Below are 19,925 nucleotides of genomic sequence, written 5' to 3'. Positions count from 1 at the left end.
TGTTAATATTTGCCTGAGCTATAGTACATAGATAGTGTGAGAATCCGGTCTAATGTCATAAGATAAGAGTTTTTTTTGTGACCTTGACCCTTCCTAATCAAACCACTTCTAAGTTGGATCATAGTTCAAACATATATATCAATCTTTTTCTGAATCCATTCAACCGTTTTACAGAAATATTGCTGACCAGCACATAACTTAACACACACAAGCGGAGGTAAAACATGACCTCCGTCCGTCTTCAGTGGCGGAGGTGATTGTTTTGCAAATAGTTTACGTGTGCTGCTACAGAAGCAAAGAAAACAATCTCACTACTACAGTATTGCTTGTTTTGAAAAGTAAATTTCGATAAAGTTTCAGGGGTATAAAATAATATGTAGAGAGTGAATCGCATGCATGTACAAGTATAAAGTAATCATAGAAACGATAGACTATATATACAGAGATAACTAAGGTTCTCAATAGGCATAATATAAATATGCACACTAAACGTCAACATTCTGCTTTTAAAACATAATTGCTCCTCACTTTCATTTGTTTCTTTACCAAACAAGCTCGAAAACAAGGGATCGTAATACCAAAAATAATGAAAACAAGAATATAGGGATGATACAGCTCCACATAGATCATCCCTACGTGACTTTTAATATTAAAATTTAATGGTACATTGTAAAATGCATGCTTGACTTTAATAATACTGCGGTTGGTTTGTTTGTTTTTGAATTTCGCACAAAGCTACTGGAGGGTTATCTGTGCTCGCCGTCCCTAATTTAGCAGTGTAAGACTAGAGGGAAGGCAACTAGTCATTACCACCCACCGCCAACTCTTTTACCAACGAATAGTGGAATTGACCGTAACTTTATAACGCCCCCACGGCTGGGAGAGCGAGCATGTTTGGCGCGACGGGGATGTGAACCCGCGACCCTCAGATTACAAGTCGCACGCCTTAACACGCTTAGCCATGCCGGGCCCTATGCGGTTGTAAGTTGTATGTTTTTATTGTTGGTAAGCAGCTTGTTTATTGTAATATCATGGTCATGTCAGGGCAGGCATCAATGTAGTGTAAGATACCAAAACTAGAAAGTGACCAATTCACCAAATTGCTCATCTTGTTTTAGTCGAGATAATTCTACAACTACTTTATCACTGACGTCGGTTTAAATTTAAATCCACTCTATGTGTTTCCTGGCAGTGCACGATTTTATCACGTAGACGTATTAACTTGTAGTAATTCTTAAAAATCACAATTCTCACGCAAACCATGTATCATTACCCCTTGAAATTAACTTTCTTACAGAGAAACGGCATTTCTTTGAAAAGCTTAAGCACAGGGTAAAACACGAATTACCATCCAATAACAGATGAACATGAGATGACTTTAACAATGCAGTATACTCAATGCTTTGTACATTCTTCAATCAGTGTATTTATGGAGCCAACCTCTATATTATGTAATTGAAGGAGTAAAAAGAAAGCAACGCAAATAATGTTAAATTATATTACACACATTCATAGAATACAATAAATTTTAGTCAGATGGTAAAACACATTACAAAACAAGTAGAAAACATTTTGTAAATGTACAACAATGTACGGACTGCAGTACCCAAAACAATACAAACAACAACATAGGGATGATACAGCAAAACATAGATCACCCCTGCATGATTTTCAATATTAAAATTTATTTTAATGTTACACTGTAAAATGCATAATTGATTTTAATAATACTGAAGTTGAAAGCTATATATTCCTGACTGTTGGTATACAGCTTATTTCTAATATCATTATCATGTCAGAGTAGGCATCAATGTATTGTAACTCAAAGTCTAGAACTTATGTACAAGTAAAACCAAGTTCAGTCAAAACTTGTCTTGATTATTAAAGATTCTCGCTACGAGGTCGGTCAACTTAACTGACCTCGTTACCACTTTATACTCATACATTTTACAGTGTAACATTAAATATTAATATTGGATTTCATATGGGGATGATAAACTTATAGCTGCTTCATTCCTCTTATATTCTTGTTTGAATTATTTTTGGCACTGCCATCTCTGCATCATTTTACATTTGCAAAATGTTTTATTACTTGTATATATATTCACTGTTCTTTGTGACAGCTGACAATTACATGCATTGAATCCATTTCTGCATTTTAAGTGTGAATTTTTCTTAGAAATAGGCGACGATAATATCCCCAATTTTTACATTTTCATTAATCGCTTAAAGATTTTTCAAAATTGCGCCCTATTTGTGTAGTCACTGTAGTATTACTGATGTTTGGAGTTATTGTAAAGGAAAAATAAACAGACTCGAAATGGGACATAAACGAAACATCAAGATTTATTTTGGAGTCTGGGATATACAAGTTCTCTGTACTAACAGACAGCTGATATGCAATTCTAAAAAATCTAAGACAATAAGGATATGTTTTAATTTACTATTGTGACAAGAGTTTAAAAGTTACATACGAGTGTGAGAATAATATTCCCAAAAACATTTGGAAAACGCAATCTCAGCGGGATTTTAAAACGGAAAGTATTCTATTTTTGAAACGAAAAAAAAACGTAAACGCAATTTGTCTTTTAGTGTATTATATATTTTATATTAAGTGTTTTTCAACGGAATTAGACGAGTTTACTTTGGATCAAAGAACATATATTTTCAGTTACTAATTAAAAACACAAAAATAACAACTAGATTCAGCTGCTGTAAAAATACTAAACAATTTAAACGAATTAATATACTTTTAATGATATCTGAACTGGATAATATACCATATTAACCATTAACTTCGATAAAAATTTAAAATTAAAAAAATATATATCATTACAGCACAGCTAAGCAATTAGTATTAAATGGATTTTACTTTAAGCTTGTACGTGTGATAAGGTTGTTTCTCAATTCAAAATAAAGACAAATATGACTATTAAGTTTAAATATTTTTTAGTAACAAACTAAATTTTGTGTCTGGTGCTAGTCTGTTTGGTTTTAAAAATTCATACAATGCATCTGATTTTAAAATTAAGAAACTATTTCATTATTCGGGCTTAGTATTTAAAATTTTATAGTTTTTTGGTTCAACACTTTCTCTGTGCTCTATCCATCATAAAAATTAAAAAAAATTAAAATAGAAGATATTAATATGTGATAACAACTATAAGGTGAAAAAAATCAAAACTATTGGATATCTTTATATCACAAACTTTTTCAATTGAATAACAATAAAAATAATAACACTGTAATCATGTGAGAGGAAGAATGTTTTCTCATACAGAATATATTATATACATAACCACTTGCATTTAGTATAATACATAATCATTTTAGTATTTTCAATATACAATTAAGAGACCTAAATCTAAAAATATAAAAAGCTCATATAATTTTGCAGTGTTCATTAAGCTCTCTCATCACATTTGAATAAAATATTTCTATATACCTATATATAATATCGAAGCAGAAATAGATTGAAACGTCCGTGTTGGAAATTATGGAGAATATCACACACGCACACACCACAGGGTTGAGAAATTAGCAGCGCCATCTATCACAATGAGAGCGAAAGTGGGAACAATGAGAGCAAACTGATCAAACACAACAGAGTGAATAGTAATTACGTATTTCAAGCCCCTTACACATTTGTTGTTTGGCAATCTTTCCTGAAAGGAAAATAAAATTGTATAGTTACTATCTCTTAAGCAGTTGAATTAACATAAATTCATATAAAAAATAAAATAAAAATAACTAAACTGTTTTAGTCTTTTTGCAATAGTCTTACTAGAAACACATTCATTTAGTTAAGCATACCTGTTGACACTTGCTACCCTAAGAACTTTATCACACACACAGGCGTTGAAATCGTACATATTTACAAAGCAGAACATTAACTTATTATGGTTACTACGTTTCAACTTAAGGTCACGAGATTTTGGATGGAAAATGTAAACAATATCTATCATCTTTCCACTATTCCTTTCCCTGATATTAGCAAGTGAAAATTTTTTTATTTTAAACTACATTTTGTATAAAAAAAACAACAAAAATAAAATACTAATTTGATAGATCCTTTATCTGCAACCAGTATGTCTTCACTTATTCCATTGTCCTCTGAATTTAAATTATTTAAATTTCATGAAAATTGTTTTTATTTTAATAATAGATTTTCTGTAATTCAACTGAGCAGATTTCGAAAATAATATTATTATTTTGAAAAAATCACGTAAGAATTTTTACAAATCAGGAAGTAAAACACTTACTTAGATCAAATTATTATTTCTTTCACCACAATGAACAACTTTGATATTGTGTTTGCTAACAAAAATAGAAATAAACTAAAGAAAAGGAAATAACACTGATGTCAAATTAATATACATCCTCATTCACTCTGATGTCTTTGTGAACTCTACGTCTTATTTAGTCTCAAAACTACGTGTTGTGGTCTCTCTTTTATGTATCGTGTTTCGAGCATGTCGTTTCAGTGACCAGCAGTAACCAGCCATTATGTTGGTGTTCCCCCTTCCCTAATTTCTCCCTTCTATTTCCTTGATATCTTGATGAAACCTTTTCCTTGCATTACGCTGACTCCACCAGGATATTCAGGGAAATAGTCAATATGTGATTATAAGAAATTAACTTTCAAGCTCATATTCGAACCCAACTCTTTGAAATTATCGAGCATGTTGCTGGCAATATTTTCATAACTTGGGTCCTTATTCTTTCAAAAACAATTTGTCAACAACATCTTTAAAGGCAACCCACGCTTCATTTTCAACTTTCTTCATTGTCCTTTAGAAATGTTCATCCGACGTAAAATTCCTAATCTGAGGCTCAACAAAAATCCATTATTTACGTTTCACTTCTGAGAGAGGTGGACATTTCTCACATTAGGCTAATGAGCAATAGGTATTTTTGCAGACTGAATGTCAGGATAAGAAAATTCCTTTTTATTTCGAGTGTTGTAGCCTTGCACTTTGCATGAGCAACAACAGCAGTCATCTTCATGGTTTCTAGGCTCACGCCAGACCATTGGAATTTCAAAAGACAAATACTTTTCTCTTATCTCTAGTCCACTGTCTCAAGTCTTCGACACTATAATACGCGTAATACGTTTTTTTGACGAATTCTGTAAAATTTTGCCTTTGTTTATTTTGCAACAAATTTAGTAAAAATATAATAGAATATTCTATGTCTGAGTCATTTAAATCAAGAAAAATAACGCCAAAGTGTAAACACCAGCAAATACTGTCCAGAAATGACACCTTAGGCGGCCTGATAACCATTTATATAATAGCAATTGATCTAGAAAAACTTATAGATAGTGGTTCTCAACATTTTAAACATAATGAAATGTAACCCGATTTCAATGAAAATGATTCACTCATATAAAAACACATGACTTTTGTAAAAAAATTGTACGGAAGAAGAAAAATCGATATCATTTTCGAATTCAGCATGTAAAAATATAGAGACAATGAAACCATTGCAGACTTGTCTTATTAGATTGATATTTTCCTTATGTGATAAATCTTGAATAATGCACTTTCTTTACGAAATTTCCGCGCCCCCTATCGGTCACAAACAGTGAAAGCACTCTTCTTTTTTTTTTTTGTTAGCTTATAAACCTCCACGCTTGTTGACCGTATGGTTTTATTATCTGCATATATCGTGTTTCATCAAATGGACAACAGTGAACTGCAAAAACAACTTTATCATCATTGGTTTGATATTGAAATAGTCATTATAATCAGTGTAACTTTATTTATTCTAAATATTTATATATTATTGTGCTAAAATTACTTTAAAATGCAACAAATTTAACGACTAAAGTTTTGTTAATTTCGCATTTAAACATTTAATGCTCTCTTATTAAATGCTGAAAATGTTACAGAACAGTCTGTTGTCTCGTGTGCAGTTCTCTGGGATAACGAGGTGCTGCTGTGAATGTTAAATTACTACTTGCCTTAGTGCTGAGTAACGGTTTTCTTTTTCTCCAGTTTGGTCTGGATATCAGATGAAGCTCTATCCAATACGGACTTTCCTCCATCTATAAATTAAAAGACATAAAAAATCAGCTATCAAATCAATATACTAGTTTATTTTCTTAAATCGTTAAAAACATTTTTAATTGAATAAAAAGTATGATTGGATTAAAAAGTTACCTTCTACCGGTGAATGATCTCGTTTATTCCCGAGTGAATTTTCCATTTCGTGGTTGGTATTTAACAGCTTCTGGTGGCCACCTACACCATTATCGTAAAATGCTCCGTCGTTCAGCTGGAAAAACTGTGGGTGTTCCCTAAAACTGTCAATCAGGGCAGCACTAACGATATCTAACAGAAGAATGAGATACTTTTTAACATATGGAGAAAGACGTGACCCGAGCGAAAATATATTTATCATTTTTGAGTAATGAAATATATTTTAAAAGTTTCGAATATCGAGTTATTTGATTTGTACGGTTGCTGAAGAGTATATAAAGTGCTACGGAAAAAAATAATAGCTGAAAACAAGCGAAGTTTATAATATTTGAATTTAAAATAATTTATTTTATAGGAAGATATTAATCATACGGACACTCATTTAAACAGCACAGCCAGCTAAACAAGAAGTGTGATTCGATGGAGAGTTCCTTACGTCATTTGTTATTGGAGACAAAATAATCTACGTATTATTTATATGCACAGTTTACTACATTTTGTAAAATCAAGTGAATTATTATCGCATTTCTTCTTTCATTGCAATTATATTTTGAGATAATGGCAATGAACATAAACGAACGTGTGAACATTATCTGATTTGTACGTTTTTCACATTCGTGCAAGAGAAATTATTTTGAGCAAATTATGTAAACGTTTATAGACGTTTAGATGGCCCGGCATGGTCAGGTTGGTTAAGGCGTACGTCTCGTAATCTGAAGGTCGCGGGTTCGCATCCCCATCGCACCAAACATACTCGCCCTTTCAGCCGTGAGTGCGTTATAATGTTACAGTCAATCCCACTATTGGTTGGTAAAAGAGTAGCCCAACAGTTGGCGGTAGATGGTGATGACTAGCTGCCTTCCCTCTAGTCTTACACTGTTAAATTAGGGACGGCTAGCGGAGATAGCGCTCGAGTAGCTTTGTGCGAAATTCCAAAAACAAACAAACGTTTAGCGCCTGGTGACCGACTTTTTTTGACACCCTGTATGAAAATTAAAATTATTTTTGAAAAACATTTAACAATCAAGCTATCGTTTAAATTAATTTAGAATATTTATTATGGTTGCAAATGAGAATGAATTTCATAAAGTGTGGATTTGTGAAACTTGATTTCTTTATGAAATCTGTTTTAATTTAAAGTTCGTCTTTTCGAGTTAATATGTATGTTTTTAGAGCAAATCCATGTTGTGCTATCTGCTATGTTCGTCACAATGAATCGAACTCAGGATTCTAGCGTTGTAAATGTATATTATTATCGAGTAACTGCAGAAAATAATTTATGTAACTACAATATTAACGTCACATAATTTATAAATCAGCTAGTTTACCGTTAACTTATGAACTGCTTAATGTAACATCTCTTCTTGCCTTCCAAACTACTTTAAATTAACTATTACCCCTCGCCTAGTCCTCCGGTGGGTAAATATGCGGGTTTACAATCCTACAACCCTAAGTTTGAATACCCGCGGTGAACACAACAGACAGCCTAATGTGTCTTTGCTTTAAAATAACAACAACAACAACACAAACCCTCCGAATAAGATATATTTCTTCGCAATGATAATTCAAATCACCCCTTCCTACCTAAAATTGTCTGTTCCATCTCCCTGGAGATCCTGTTGGTTGCTACCTGGACCTCAAGAAAGTTGCTAAACCTGGAAAGCGCTTCTTCCGCTGTTGGGTCACCTATAAATGAACACATTTAACAAAGAAATCATTAGTGAAACCTTTTAACACAAATGGTATTTACATATATATATATATATATTAATAACAAAAAATGTAATATTTAACAATACTATATACAATGGGCTAAACTACTAGGGCTGAGATGTTAAAAGAAGACAAGCAGAATGGAAAGTTCCTCATATTCGTGTATGATAACCTATTTATTGTATTTTTCCTTGTGTGGCTGTACATTTAAAATCTTTGTTTTATGTCTTAATTAATGACTTGTATGTATATTTCAAATTGTGTTTGCTGTTTTTCATTCATTCAAAAATAATTGAAAAAAACAAACCTCGTGCTATTACTTTTTATTTGACACTCGAGGTATTTCAAACTGTAACTTAATAAAATAGGTCAGAGACTCCTAGGGTTAAGATACATGTGTCCCTAATTTTAAACTACTAACTGGAAGGGAAAGAAAAGAAGCCAATCAGCTCTTTCTTCCACTTCAAGTCAATACTGGAACTGACTGTTGCTTTCATAACGCTGAAAGCGCTAAGCATGTTCAAAAGTATCTCAAACCTTTTTGAGCCTTACATCAATACGCTAGTTACCAGAACATGACTGGCCCAAATAAGAGTAAACTAAAAATTCTGTTTAACAAAGCAACATAACTTTCAGAAAAAATAATTTTATTAAAATCATTAGTGAACTAAAAACAATAAATTTTAGAACTTTTACAAAAAAAAAAGTACCGAAACATTGCAGGAAATGAAACGTTCTTACGATGAGAAGATGGAAAGTGAAGAACTATACTTTTAGTAAGCCATGTTTGTGTCTTTCGTTACAATTTTTCTGTAATATGTTTGGTAAGGAAATAGGTGTCTCTAACAGTTATTTTTACATGTAAATGTTGAAGATGATTGAAACAGCTGAATGTTTTTTGTCGTTATCTTCATCCTAATATTTTTTAGGATAATATTATTAAGAATTTATAAAAGGTGAGATAAGTAGTGGGGTAAATTCAGGGTCGTTTTTTGAAATATAATTGAAAAAAACCCTTCAGAAAACCATACTTTTCTATGTTTATGAGATAATACAATACTTGTACATACACATATCTTAAATACACTTAAATAAGAATAAACTTTCAAAATTTTAACTTGTGATGAAAGTGATACGCGAGAAAGAGAATACACATTAAAAGCAAACATGTATGATAATTTTTTAAAGCTGAATTGATACCTCTGAGTATACTCTGTTCGAACATGTCCTTTGCTAGCTGGTAGACTATTTCTTTCAAGGTGTAGTCTTCATATAAAGAACCAGCAGCCCGAAGTTTTTCCATAACCATAGCCATATCGATTTCTGGTTGTTTTTTCATTGAGTCGTAGATGGAAGTTTTGTGTAAGCTTGGTTGGGAACGAAAAGCCAGAGTTTGTCGGATAGCGGAAGTTTGATCGCTAGGTTTAGGCTTAGGAGCTACAGTAATAGCTGTTGTGACTTGTGGTTTTTCAGTGGGACGTGTTACTGATGGCTCTTTTGGAATACCGGTTCCTTTTTGTTTGTTACTTTTGATGGGAAAGTTCTGTTGCCTCAAACTGTTTTTCTGAAATAGTAATATTTCATTAAGCTCGTAAAAGAAAACGGAGCCAAACGAAGAAGATAGAAAGGTGCGTTCCACATACATAAACAAACGTTATATTACGTAGAAAAGAACACTAATAATGAAAACTAAAAAGTTTATTCAAAGAAACTAGAATTAGACTGAAGAGAAAACGTCATTACTTATAATTCGCTCTTTCAAGAAATATCCAAGTTTAACCTCAACATTATCAGTTTAGAAAAATTTCTTCTTGGTACCATCACAAATATTTTCAAAACCATTAGTCAAAACAGTGAAAACTCAAGCGAGTACCCTAAGTTGTGGGTTATGCTGAAAACCTACTGCAAGTGGCTGTTGGTAAAACGTAAGCAAATGGGGATAAATTCACATTGAAGATGAATTCTGTTGATATTAAATAAAAATATAGTATAAAAATGAAACGCTACCTATTGGTATTACTTAACATCAAATTCGTTGATTAACCCTTTTGATTACACATAGAACGTATTATAATATAAATACTCTATCTTCTTCTCATATATTACAGTGTTTGTACAGTTATGAAACAAACTCTCAATACTAGCCAGAGTACGCATTTGGGTAACTTCTCCATCCGCTAAACAAAGTAGACTTATATGAAAATACGCATATGCATACATACAAATGAATAAAAATCATTGTGGTAACCACAGTAACTAGCTATCAATATATACAAACACTACGCACAGTTTTTACTAAATATTATTTTTAGTTAAAAATAAGGCCATTTAATAAATTGGCACTACTTTATGCGGATGTGCACCTTGAGCCGCATTTAAAAGCACGACAATCGCAGTAAACTATCACTTTACTGATGTCGTGTTAATTAGTGCCATTACCGCACTTGGGGCAGGAATACTAAATTCAAGTGGTAAGTTTTATCTTATTTATCCCCAAATGGTAGTACTTTATTTTTTATTTTATTTTTCATCTTTTTATGTTTATGTTTTTCTTTTTATTATTTTAACTTGGGAAAGCAGTCATCTTCCCACAACTGTTTGCAGGTAGTGAACGATGATATAGATGTGGGACGTTGTGGGCTTGAGCACCCACATTTCGCTCTCCTAATTTCTAAATTTTTAATCTTCTTATGGGACGTTGTGGGCTTGAGCACCCACATTTCGCTCTCCTGATTTCTAAATTTTTAATCTTCTTATGTGAGACTAGCGAATTGGAGGTTAAGACTGAATGGCGGTGTATACCCACTGCAATATGGGTCCTACTTCTTCAGTCACCTCCAAAACCTAGGATACATTTTATAATCCCCCGTTGTAGCTTGTACCATAGAATCCTTTTAAAAATATGCAGCGTATTTGTTTAATTTTAATATGTTTTATTTATGGCTTAAAATTTATTATTATAATACAATTAATCAGAGGTTGGGATTTGCTCTTTTCAACGCAGTCCTTCCTCATGATTTTGTTTACTGATTTGGTTTCATTTGGATGTAGTTATTTAATTTCACTAAAATATATATATATATATATACATATGCAGACACTTGGTCCGCACACACAGTTTTTAAGACTATCTATCATTGTATACAAACACTGGCATGCCAAGTATGGTTATTCAAACTGATTATCAATATATAAAAACATTTAGTCACCACAAATGGCTCTTCAAAATTATCATCCTTACATACAAGCATTTAATCAATGCACATATTTCTTCAAAGTTACTATCATTATACACAAACATTGGATCACTACACATGATTCCTCAGATTTATATTGTATCTTTATTTCTTCGAGCTCTTTTCAGAAAAAAACTACATGATTAATTAATAGAGTTGTATAAAAGATTTTAGGTAAATCTAACAGTTTTTGTTTTATTTTTTCAGAAATGTACTTACCACATCATCTGACTCGGTTCTTTTCAACTCGTTGTTTTCAGACACTTCCTTCAGATGGCGAGATATCTCATATTGTTCTTTCATGTAGTTTAATTCAGTTTTCACGTTTTGTAGATAGTCAATTGCTTGTTCTCTGTTCATCTACAAATCACGAAAATGTAAAACAGCTGTTTTAATTACTTAATTCGTGATTATATTTCAAAAGTTGAAAATACGTGTACAATTCCAGAATTAACATTAAATCAGCCAATGGTATCATACTAGTACAAGCATTAGCTTTATCAATGTTAAAATTCATCAAATATTAATTAAATCGTGTAATTTTTATGACAAACAAATGGCTGACAACTTGGAAGATCTACAGTCGAATTTCAGTTTTTTTCAACTTTCATTTGTAACTTTTTTTTTTCTGATTTGTTACTTTAACTCAAAATGACGGAGTAAAATCAAATACTTATTTCTTCGGGTTATAATCTTTTATTGTTTGATTTATAATACACTCATCTTAGATTAATAAAGACTATAAATATTTAAAGTTATGACAGGTTTAATTTTAACACTTGCCATTAATTTACAATGTAAAACAATATCAACTAATAATATGACTCTCTTTATAAAATGATTGGAAAAATTCCCGTCTTAATTACAAACAATTATTAGCATAAATGTATAATAGTACCGTTAGGCATGGCCAGGTGGATAAAGCATCCTACTTCGAGGGTTCCGGGTTCGAATCCCCATCACACCAAGCAGCCGTGGGGGCGTTATAATTCAATAGTCAATCCCACTCACTATTCGTAAATGAATAGCCCAAGAGTTGGCGGTGGGTGGTGATGACTAGCTGCCTTCCCTCTAGCCTTACACTGCTACATTAGAGACGATTAATGCAAGTAGCCCTTGTGTAGCTTTGCGCAAAATTAAAAATCTTTAAGCATATGACGCACAATTTTTTTTCGTTCTGTTATTTAGAAATGATATTCTTCCCAAGAAAATAAAGAATAAAAATTCGAGATTTCCTGGTGGTGTCCTTTAGTAACTCGAGCTTTGTACTTATCAAAAGACCAACCAGATAACAACTCCCTGGTTGTACACTGTTGTAAGTTACGGACTTTCACAAAATTCTTCTAAACACGAAATGCAGCAGCCATATGTTTTACAAGATCTTAATGGCATAAAATATTATGACACATTAGTCTTCATGTGTGTGTTGTTTTTTTTTTAGAGATTGCGTTCTATGATGTTATTATGAAACTACGATGAAAAGTTAGCATTTTAGAAATTCTTAACATAGTTGTTTTATTCTTTTGATTTTATTATGACAGTCGTTCCAGTTCTCAGTTCTTTAAGAGTCAAGTATGAATGAACAATTAAACTTCTGAGTTTAACCTAAAATTAACATAGTACAGATAAGAATTTTTATCATGCCATGTAGAAATTATTCTTTCATTCTGATATAGGCCCGGCATGGCCAGGTGATTAAGGTAATCAACTCGTAATTCGAGGGTCGCGGGTTCGAATCCCCCGTCACATCAAACATGCTTGCCCTTTCAGCTGGGGGGGGGCGTTATAATGCGATGGTCAATGCCACTAGCCCAAGAGTTGGCGGTGGGTAGTGATGACTAACTGCCTTCCCTTTAGTCTTTGCTAAATTAGGAACGGCTAGCACGGATAGCCCTCGTGTAGCTTTGCGTGAAATTCAAACCAAACCTTGTGAAGGTTTGCGTGAAATTTAAAAACAAAAAAAATCATTCTTGTGTAATTTTTTTTATTTGAAAACACAATTGGTTTCTTCTTGAATAAGCTCAAATTTAGAAATAATTTGGTATTGAAGCTTCTAAATATAACATAAATTCACAACTAAGACACTTGTGACATCAATCAAAAGGTATTTTTCAGATACAGCATTAAAGTACATTTCACCCTTATAACTACAACTCAGTCAGGAACATTTTCAATTAGACAGAAGTTTCCTTACATATGTTTGACACCTGTAACTTGTTACATGTAAATATTACTTAAGAATTGTAACACCATAAACTGACAGTGTACTTAGTTATTACACCACTTGAAATACGTTCTAGAATGGCATAAACGACAACTAACAGAACTTTGTTTGTTTCTGAGTTCACTTGTTAATTTTTTTAATTAAGCCTACCATTCCTTCAGACAGTAATTCATCAATTGCCATTGCTACGCCTTTCTCGTCGTCAGTCTTCAGGATGTATTCAGCCAAGTCGGCAGGGGAGTACTGGAGGCCTGAAAATTTACTGTAGTAATCCTGCGAAGAATGAAAACTAACTTAGAAATGTAGTAATCTTTGAATAACAAACGTCAATTTAGAAATTTAGTAATTATGTAAATAACAAAAGTAAGTTTATAAGTGTGGTAATCCTATGAATAAAAAACGTCTGCTTAAAAAATGGTTTAATTCTGTGATTATAAGCCAGTTTAGAAATGTATTAATCCTGTGAATAAAAAAAGTCATTTAGAAATATAATAATCCTGTCAATAACAAACGTAACTTTAGAAATTTAGTAATTCTGTAAATAACAAAAGTAAGTTTACAAGTGTGGTAATCCTGCGAATAGCTAAAATTAGTTTAGAAATGTAGTAATATTATCAATAATAAAAGTCGGTTTAAAAGTGTAATAATCCTGTAAATAAAAAAACATCTATTTTAAAATGGTTCAATTTTGTGAATACAAGTTGTTTAAAAATTTAGTAATTCTGTGAATAATAAAAGTGGACTTAAAATTGTAGTCATCCTGTGAATAAGAAAAGCCAATTTAGAAATGTAATAGTCTTGTGAATAACAAAAGTTAATTTAAAAGTGTAGTAATCCTATGAGTAACAAAAGTCGGTTTAAAAATTTAATCTGTCAATAACAAACATCGGTTTAAAAAATGTAGTAATCCTGTAAATAAGAAAAGCCAGTTTAGAAATGAATTACAAGGGAAGTCTAGAATATACTTTTGACTTTCCACCTTTTTTCTTAAGAGCAACTACAAATTTTAAAATCATGAAACCGACGATTTTTTAAATGAAAAATATAATCTTTGGCGTAGATCAATAGTTAATGTTGTAGTTGAAAATATTTTAAGGTAAGCAGGTAAAGTATATATAAATTTTATGCAATTTTCTAGGTTTCATAAATTGTTTTATTTATAGTGGCGCAAAACATTTTCCATCTTCGTTATAAAGAGATACTTATATGTTTTCAGAAAGCTGTATTGTTATGCACGCTATTACAGTCAAACAACAACTCAATTTTTTTCTAAAGCATAAGAATAAACATGTTTGACTTGCTGGAACTCTAAGACGTAGAAAAATATTATTAACATTCATTAGTTTCGTACACAAAGAAAGTAAATCAATTACGTTTTTCATATTAATATATTCACTTAGCTATTTAATATTAATGTATACACGTAGGTTTTTAACTTTAATATTTTGAAGAAGCTTTTCATATAAATATACTAACGGAGCTTCTTAATACATATATACTCATTAAGATTATTGATATTCATATAATCACTTAGTTTTTTTAATATTTGTATATTCACTCAGATTTTAAAATATTAATATATTCTACTTGATCATGAAAACAACACTTCGTTTCTCCCTAAAGTTGAAAATGTTCTTAAAACCAGTAACATATTTCACATGATAATCACAGTTCGTTGATACGAATTTAGATACTCAAAGAAATAATCAAACATCATTTAATTAATTCCACGGCAATTATAAATAGCCTATCGTAGGTGACAATTTGAAATCGGAACAAACTCTTTGTTAATTTTGAGACGACACAACTGAGGCATTTTTGATTAAATTTTCAAATGTAAAAGCCCCTCAGTGGTACAGTGGTATATCTTCGGTTTACATTACTAAAACCGGGTTTCGATACTCGTCGTGGGCAGGGTGCAGCTAGCCCATTATGTTTGTTCTTAACTAGAAACAAACAAATTCAACCGTAAAGTTGTTAAACAAGCACGTATAAAAAATGTACCTTAGTATTTACCAAAGGCGAATTTAAGCTCAAAATCACTAGTCAGCTGATGAAAAAAGTGGGAAGCAGCAGGTTCTACTCATATCAACATTGTACGAGGTCTGTTCAAAAAATACGCGGACTGTTTGAATTGCGCGGCTCCAGTTGGTTCCAGGGGAATCCGCTTGGTGTCGCTAGGTTCGCACAGATCAGCTGATTACGACGCCAATTTCCGATTGCAGATACCTTCATTTGTGTATTAGCTACGCGGTTTTAAGTGAAGTGCGATTTTTTCGTTTGGCAGATTTCAGAATGAATGACCTAAAGGAGCAACGACTTGCTGTGAAATTTTGTGTTAAACTTGGAAAATCTGCGACTGAAACTTTTGCTATGCTTAATATGGCTTACGGTGATGTTGCTATGAAGCGTACGGCATGTTTCAAGTGGTATGAACGTTTTAAGGATGGTCGACAGTCCATTGAAGATGACGAGCGTCTTGAACGTCCTTCCACGTCAACTGACGACCCACACGTTGACAAAATCAGCACCCTGGTGCGGGCAAATCGACGTCTGACTGTCAGGGAGCTTGCTGAAGAGTGTGGGATATCAGTTGGATCTTGTTACGAGATTTTGACCGAAAATTGAAGATGCACCGCGTTGCTGCAAAATTTGTGCCTCAGAACTCGTGAGTTTTGGCCAAACACTCGATCACTGTTCTTCCCCACACCCCTACTCACCTGACCTTGCACCTTGCGATTTTTCTTGTTCCCAAACTCAAAAGACCCTTGAAAGGAAGAAGATTTGAGACGATTCCCGAGATTAAGGCAAATGCGACGAAGGAGCTGGAGGACATTACAAAAGAAGCGTACCAGGACTGTTTCAACAAGTGGAAACACCGTTGGGATAAGTGTGTGCGTTGGGAGGAGAGTACTTTGAAGGGGTCCCAGACCTGTAACTTCTAAATAAAGTACATTGTGTTTTATGACGTCAGTCCGCGTATTTTTTGAACAGCCCTCGTACATCAAACGAAAGCAGATAGTGCCCCGGTTAGCTTTAGCAGACCGCTAAATCCTTCCTTGGTATTTACATCTGTTTGGTGAACACAGCAAAATTTTTGGAGCTTGAAAACTTTAGCACGGCCACAAGGCTAGTATACTTTAATCGACTGACAGAAAAAAATTATCTCGACTCCAGATGTGTTGAAGACAAGTTTACTTATAATGCTTAGGTTTAGCACCTTTTTCCTTACACCTTAAACTCCCAGACAGTCTATTACGAGTTCATATCATCACCACCACTCAAGTGTTGCTGGTCTAACACTACTTTTATATGCTAGCTGAAACACACATGTAAATTCTTCTCTACCTCAGTTCTGTCTCGGATATCAGAAGACTCCCAACTATCAGAGTTTTTCTTCTGTTCATTGTTTGATTCATATTCGTAAACGTTTTCGTCGTTTTTTATGTTCGTTCTATGAATCCCCAATGGTGGAATATCCAGTTCAGTTTTTGTTGTTATGTGTGGTTTTCCTTCATTGGGTTCTTGCTTTGAATCTTGGGTTTGTCTCCACTTAGCCAAATACTGGTTGTTTACAAGATCTTTCACTAACCGGAAAAAAAAAAATATATATATATATATATATTTCTCCGACTATGATTAAACATATATGAAAAAGAGATATTTAGTTGTAGATATTTTCTTTTTCTAGTCCGAAAAAACTCACGCGTTTCTATAATATTTTAACCATACTTATCTCTTTTACATAAATAACTTAAAACACCAAAACTAAGTACGAACCTTTGTCTGTCAATAGATTTAGCACTTGTTACTAAAATACCATGTACGAAAGCAGATCAAAATAATAAGGCTAGGCTTCATATAGTTGTGGAGCGTATATTATATGCATCACATAAACCTGGCAGATATTTGGAAGAGGGATATCCAGGGGTGATCAGAAATTAAGCATTTCCCCTTCGTTCTGTTGGCGGTATAGGTAGGCTTAATAAAAAGAAAATACAATGTGAAAAAGAACTGGCCGCGTAAAGGAGGAAAACCCAAGCACTGAAGGAAACAGGTAAACAACAGAAACAAAACAAACTAAACAAAACGGTATGGATTTATAATTCCTATGCCTGAGAGTTTGACGTGTGGAAAAAGAGTGGAGCAATCTGATTAAAAACCTTTACAAGGAATTTTAACAATATGAAGTATTGATATTACTCGTTTATTATTATGAATTATTCAGGAAGGCAAAACTGTTGATGTACTAAAAATTACATGTGGAGCCTAATCTATCTCATTATATTACTAGCTAGGGTGCCCGTACCCTAGACAGAAGTTATGTAAGTTTACGATTAATGAAAGGTTATCTTAGAACATGAAAAGTTGTTTTCTTTATATATAATTTCCAAAAGCCCCAAAACACCCATGAAAACAGTGAAACACAAAATGTGAAACCGTAAGTTTGAATGTATCTTCTCCTGGACTCAGCAAACCTTCATGCCATATGTGGTGAAGATCCATCAACAAGGGCGAAGTATTGGTAAAAAAAAAACCACAAAAACTCAAATACAAAAATGTAAAATACAAAACTGAAAATATGTGTATATTTTCCCATGGATCTAATAAACCTCCACATACACCCTCCGAAGTATATTCATGGACATACAACATAGTACTATTATATTTATACAGATGGCACCAGTGCATTAGATGAGCATGTTATGTATTCTTGACGTCATAAATGCACCCTGAAAATGGAGAAAAATGAAGTTCTCCGTGACAGGAATTGGGGCCGAAATGGGAAAATCGCGATCTCTATTGTAAATCTATATGCACACAGGATAAAAATTTCGCGAAGTTGGGAGTTGCACATTGTGTAATAAAAACGTCTTTCCAGTATCATTCAAGCAAGAGTTCTATTATAATATAAAATTAAAAATTTGATACCGAATTATATCACTTTCTGGGATTTCCAACTCTCATTAATAACGCCATATAAAAACATAAAAACAAAGCAAAGAGCAGAGCAGAGAGCGAGGCAGTAGTTTCGGTTAAAAATTATCTGACCTCATGCTAAAGCTCAGGATGAGATATAACTGGAGGCGCTCAGAAGTATTACTTTTCTTCGCCCCGCCCGTGATGATGATCATTTAGATAGCATATATTCAGAGTCCGCGAACCAAAAAAAAAAAAAAGAAGACACACACAAAAGTATACATATATGTACATATACTTACAAAAATAATAATAAAATAAAAAAAGAAAATAATAATAATTTAATTGATCTCGGCTTAATAGTAGCTTTTAAGCAAGCAAACAGCAGCAGAAAAGCCGACGACTATCAAAAAATTCAATGGCCGATTCTGGAACTTATGGTTCTTCAGGACGGCTGGAATAATTTAATCCAATACAGATTTTATGTGTGTGACGTAACGTGAGTGACCCGAGAAAACTCGCTTTCACTATTCGGATGCCGAATACTCATATGGAATAAAAAATCGAAATGATTAGACTAGGTTTAATATAGTAGTGGAGTTTCTTGATGATGAGAAACCCATCTCAGGTCATCTTCAGGTTAAAAAAAAGAAGTTATCCTGAAAATGACCTAGAAAGGTCAAAACGTCGTTCTCTGCTTATCAATAAGTGTTAATACCCATACCAGCTGTTCTGAAATACAACAGTGGCGTTTATGTCATATGTACGGTGTTTTGAATTGTCTTTTGCTCTCATAGCAATCCCACACTTATTTAGGATTCTCCAAAATACGTATTATTAATACTAATAATTTATTATTGTGAATTATTTAGCACACAAGCTGTTTAATATACTTCAAACTAAATTTGAAGCCCAATTTATAAAAATATATGAGTATTGTGTGAGTAAAAGATATTTAGAAACATGTAACCTCATCTTCCACACAACGCCCAGTTTTATTCTTTCGATTTGCCCTTGTCTAGAGTTAGTGATGAAGAGCGTAATTCTTCGAAACCGGTATAACTGACAAGTGGTAGGTTGAATTTTTAAAAGACATTTCGAAACATAACACGTACACCTTGAAAACACTATTTTACCTTAATATGCTATTTTTGTTATGTTACATCTCTCTCAATATATAGATTATATCAATTATAAAAGTATTAGATTCAAGTGTATTGTGAAGAAACGATTGTTACATTTACAGAAATGAATTATATTGGAAATACTAATGAATTTAAAATATGTGTTTTGTTACTTTAACAGCCTTTTATTGCGCATATAGTTTAAAATCAAGACCTTAACTTACCCTCACTTTGTTTAGTCTCACTAGATATTTGGTGACCGTTGACGTTCTCACTGTGGACAGTCTTAGACTCTAAAAGAGCAACGCCTTGTTGATCTGCAATGAAAGAGTTTAAAAAGTATGCTACAAAACTTAGAAGCTGTTATTAATAATTAATATCTTGGTTCGTGAAAGTATCAAGGAGATGAAAGCAGCCTGTTGAGAATGTGGTTCTGGAGTTCTAGTTCGTGTCATATTATCATATTTTGGAGCCACGAGTGCATTATAAGAATAACGATTGAACG

The 19,925-nt window shown here is 32.8% G+C and overlaps 1 protein-coding gene across 1 annotated transcript in view; it reads right to left on the bottom strand.

Annotated features, from left to right (window-relative positions):
* Positions 1-2,328: 2,328 nt before the first annotated feature.
* The window catches only part of LOC143227324 (uncharacterized), a 63,161-nt gene continuing 45,564 nt past the window's right edge, over positions 2,329-19,925 (bottom strand). The window contains exons 2-10 of the mRNA XM_076458780.1: positions 19,645-19,737; positions 16,725-16,963; positions 13,527-13,649; positions 11,372-11,512; positions 9,117-9,480; positions 7,788-7,889; positions 6,165-6,335; positions 5,966-6,049; positions 2,329-3,665 (exon numbers count right to left, since the gene is read on the bottom strand). Of these exons, the coding sequence (XP_076314895.1) occupies positions 5,967-6,049; positions 6,165-6,335; positions 7,788-7,889; positions 9,117-9,480; positions 11,372-11,512; positions 13,527-13,649; positions 16,725-16,963; positions 19,645-19,737 (1,316 nt within the window). The 3' untranslated portion in view covers positions 2,329-3,665; position 5,966. The remainder of the gene's footprint in view (positions 3,666-5,965; positions 6,050-6,164; positions 6,336-7,787; positions 7,890-9,116; positions 9,481-11,371; positions 11,513-13,526; positions 13,650-16,724; positions 16,964-19,644; positions 19,738-19,925) is intronic.

Source organism: Tachypleus tridentatus, chromosome 9 (genome assembly GCF_004210375.1).
Source record: "Tachypleus tridentatus isolate NWPU-2018 chromosome 9, ASM421037v1, whole genome shotgun sequence".
Lineage (NCBI taxonomy): Eukaryota > Metazoa > Arthropoda > Merostomata > Xiphosura > Limulidae > Tachypleus > Tachypleus tridentatus.
Note: the sequence above shows the minus strand (reverse complement) of the source record. Positions and strands in the feature narration are given on the sequence as shown.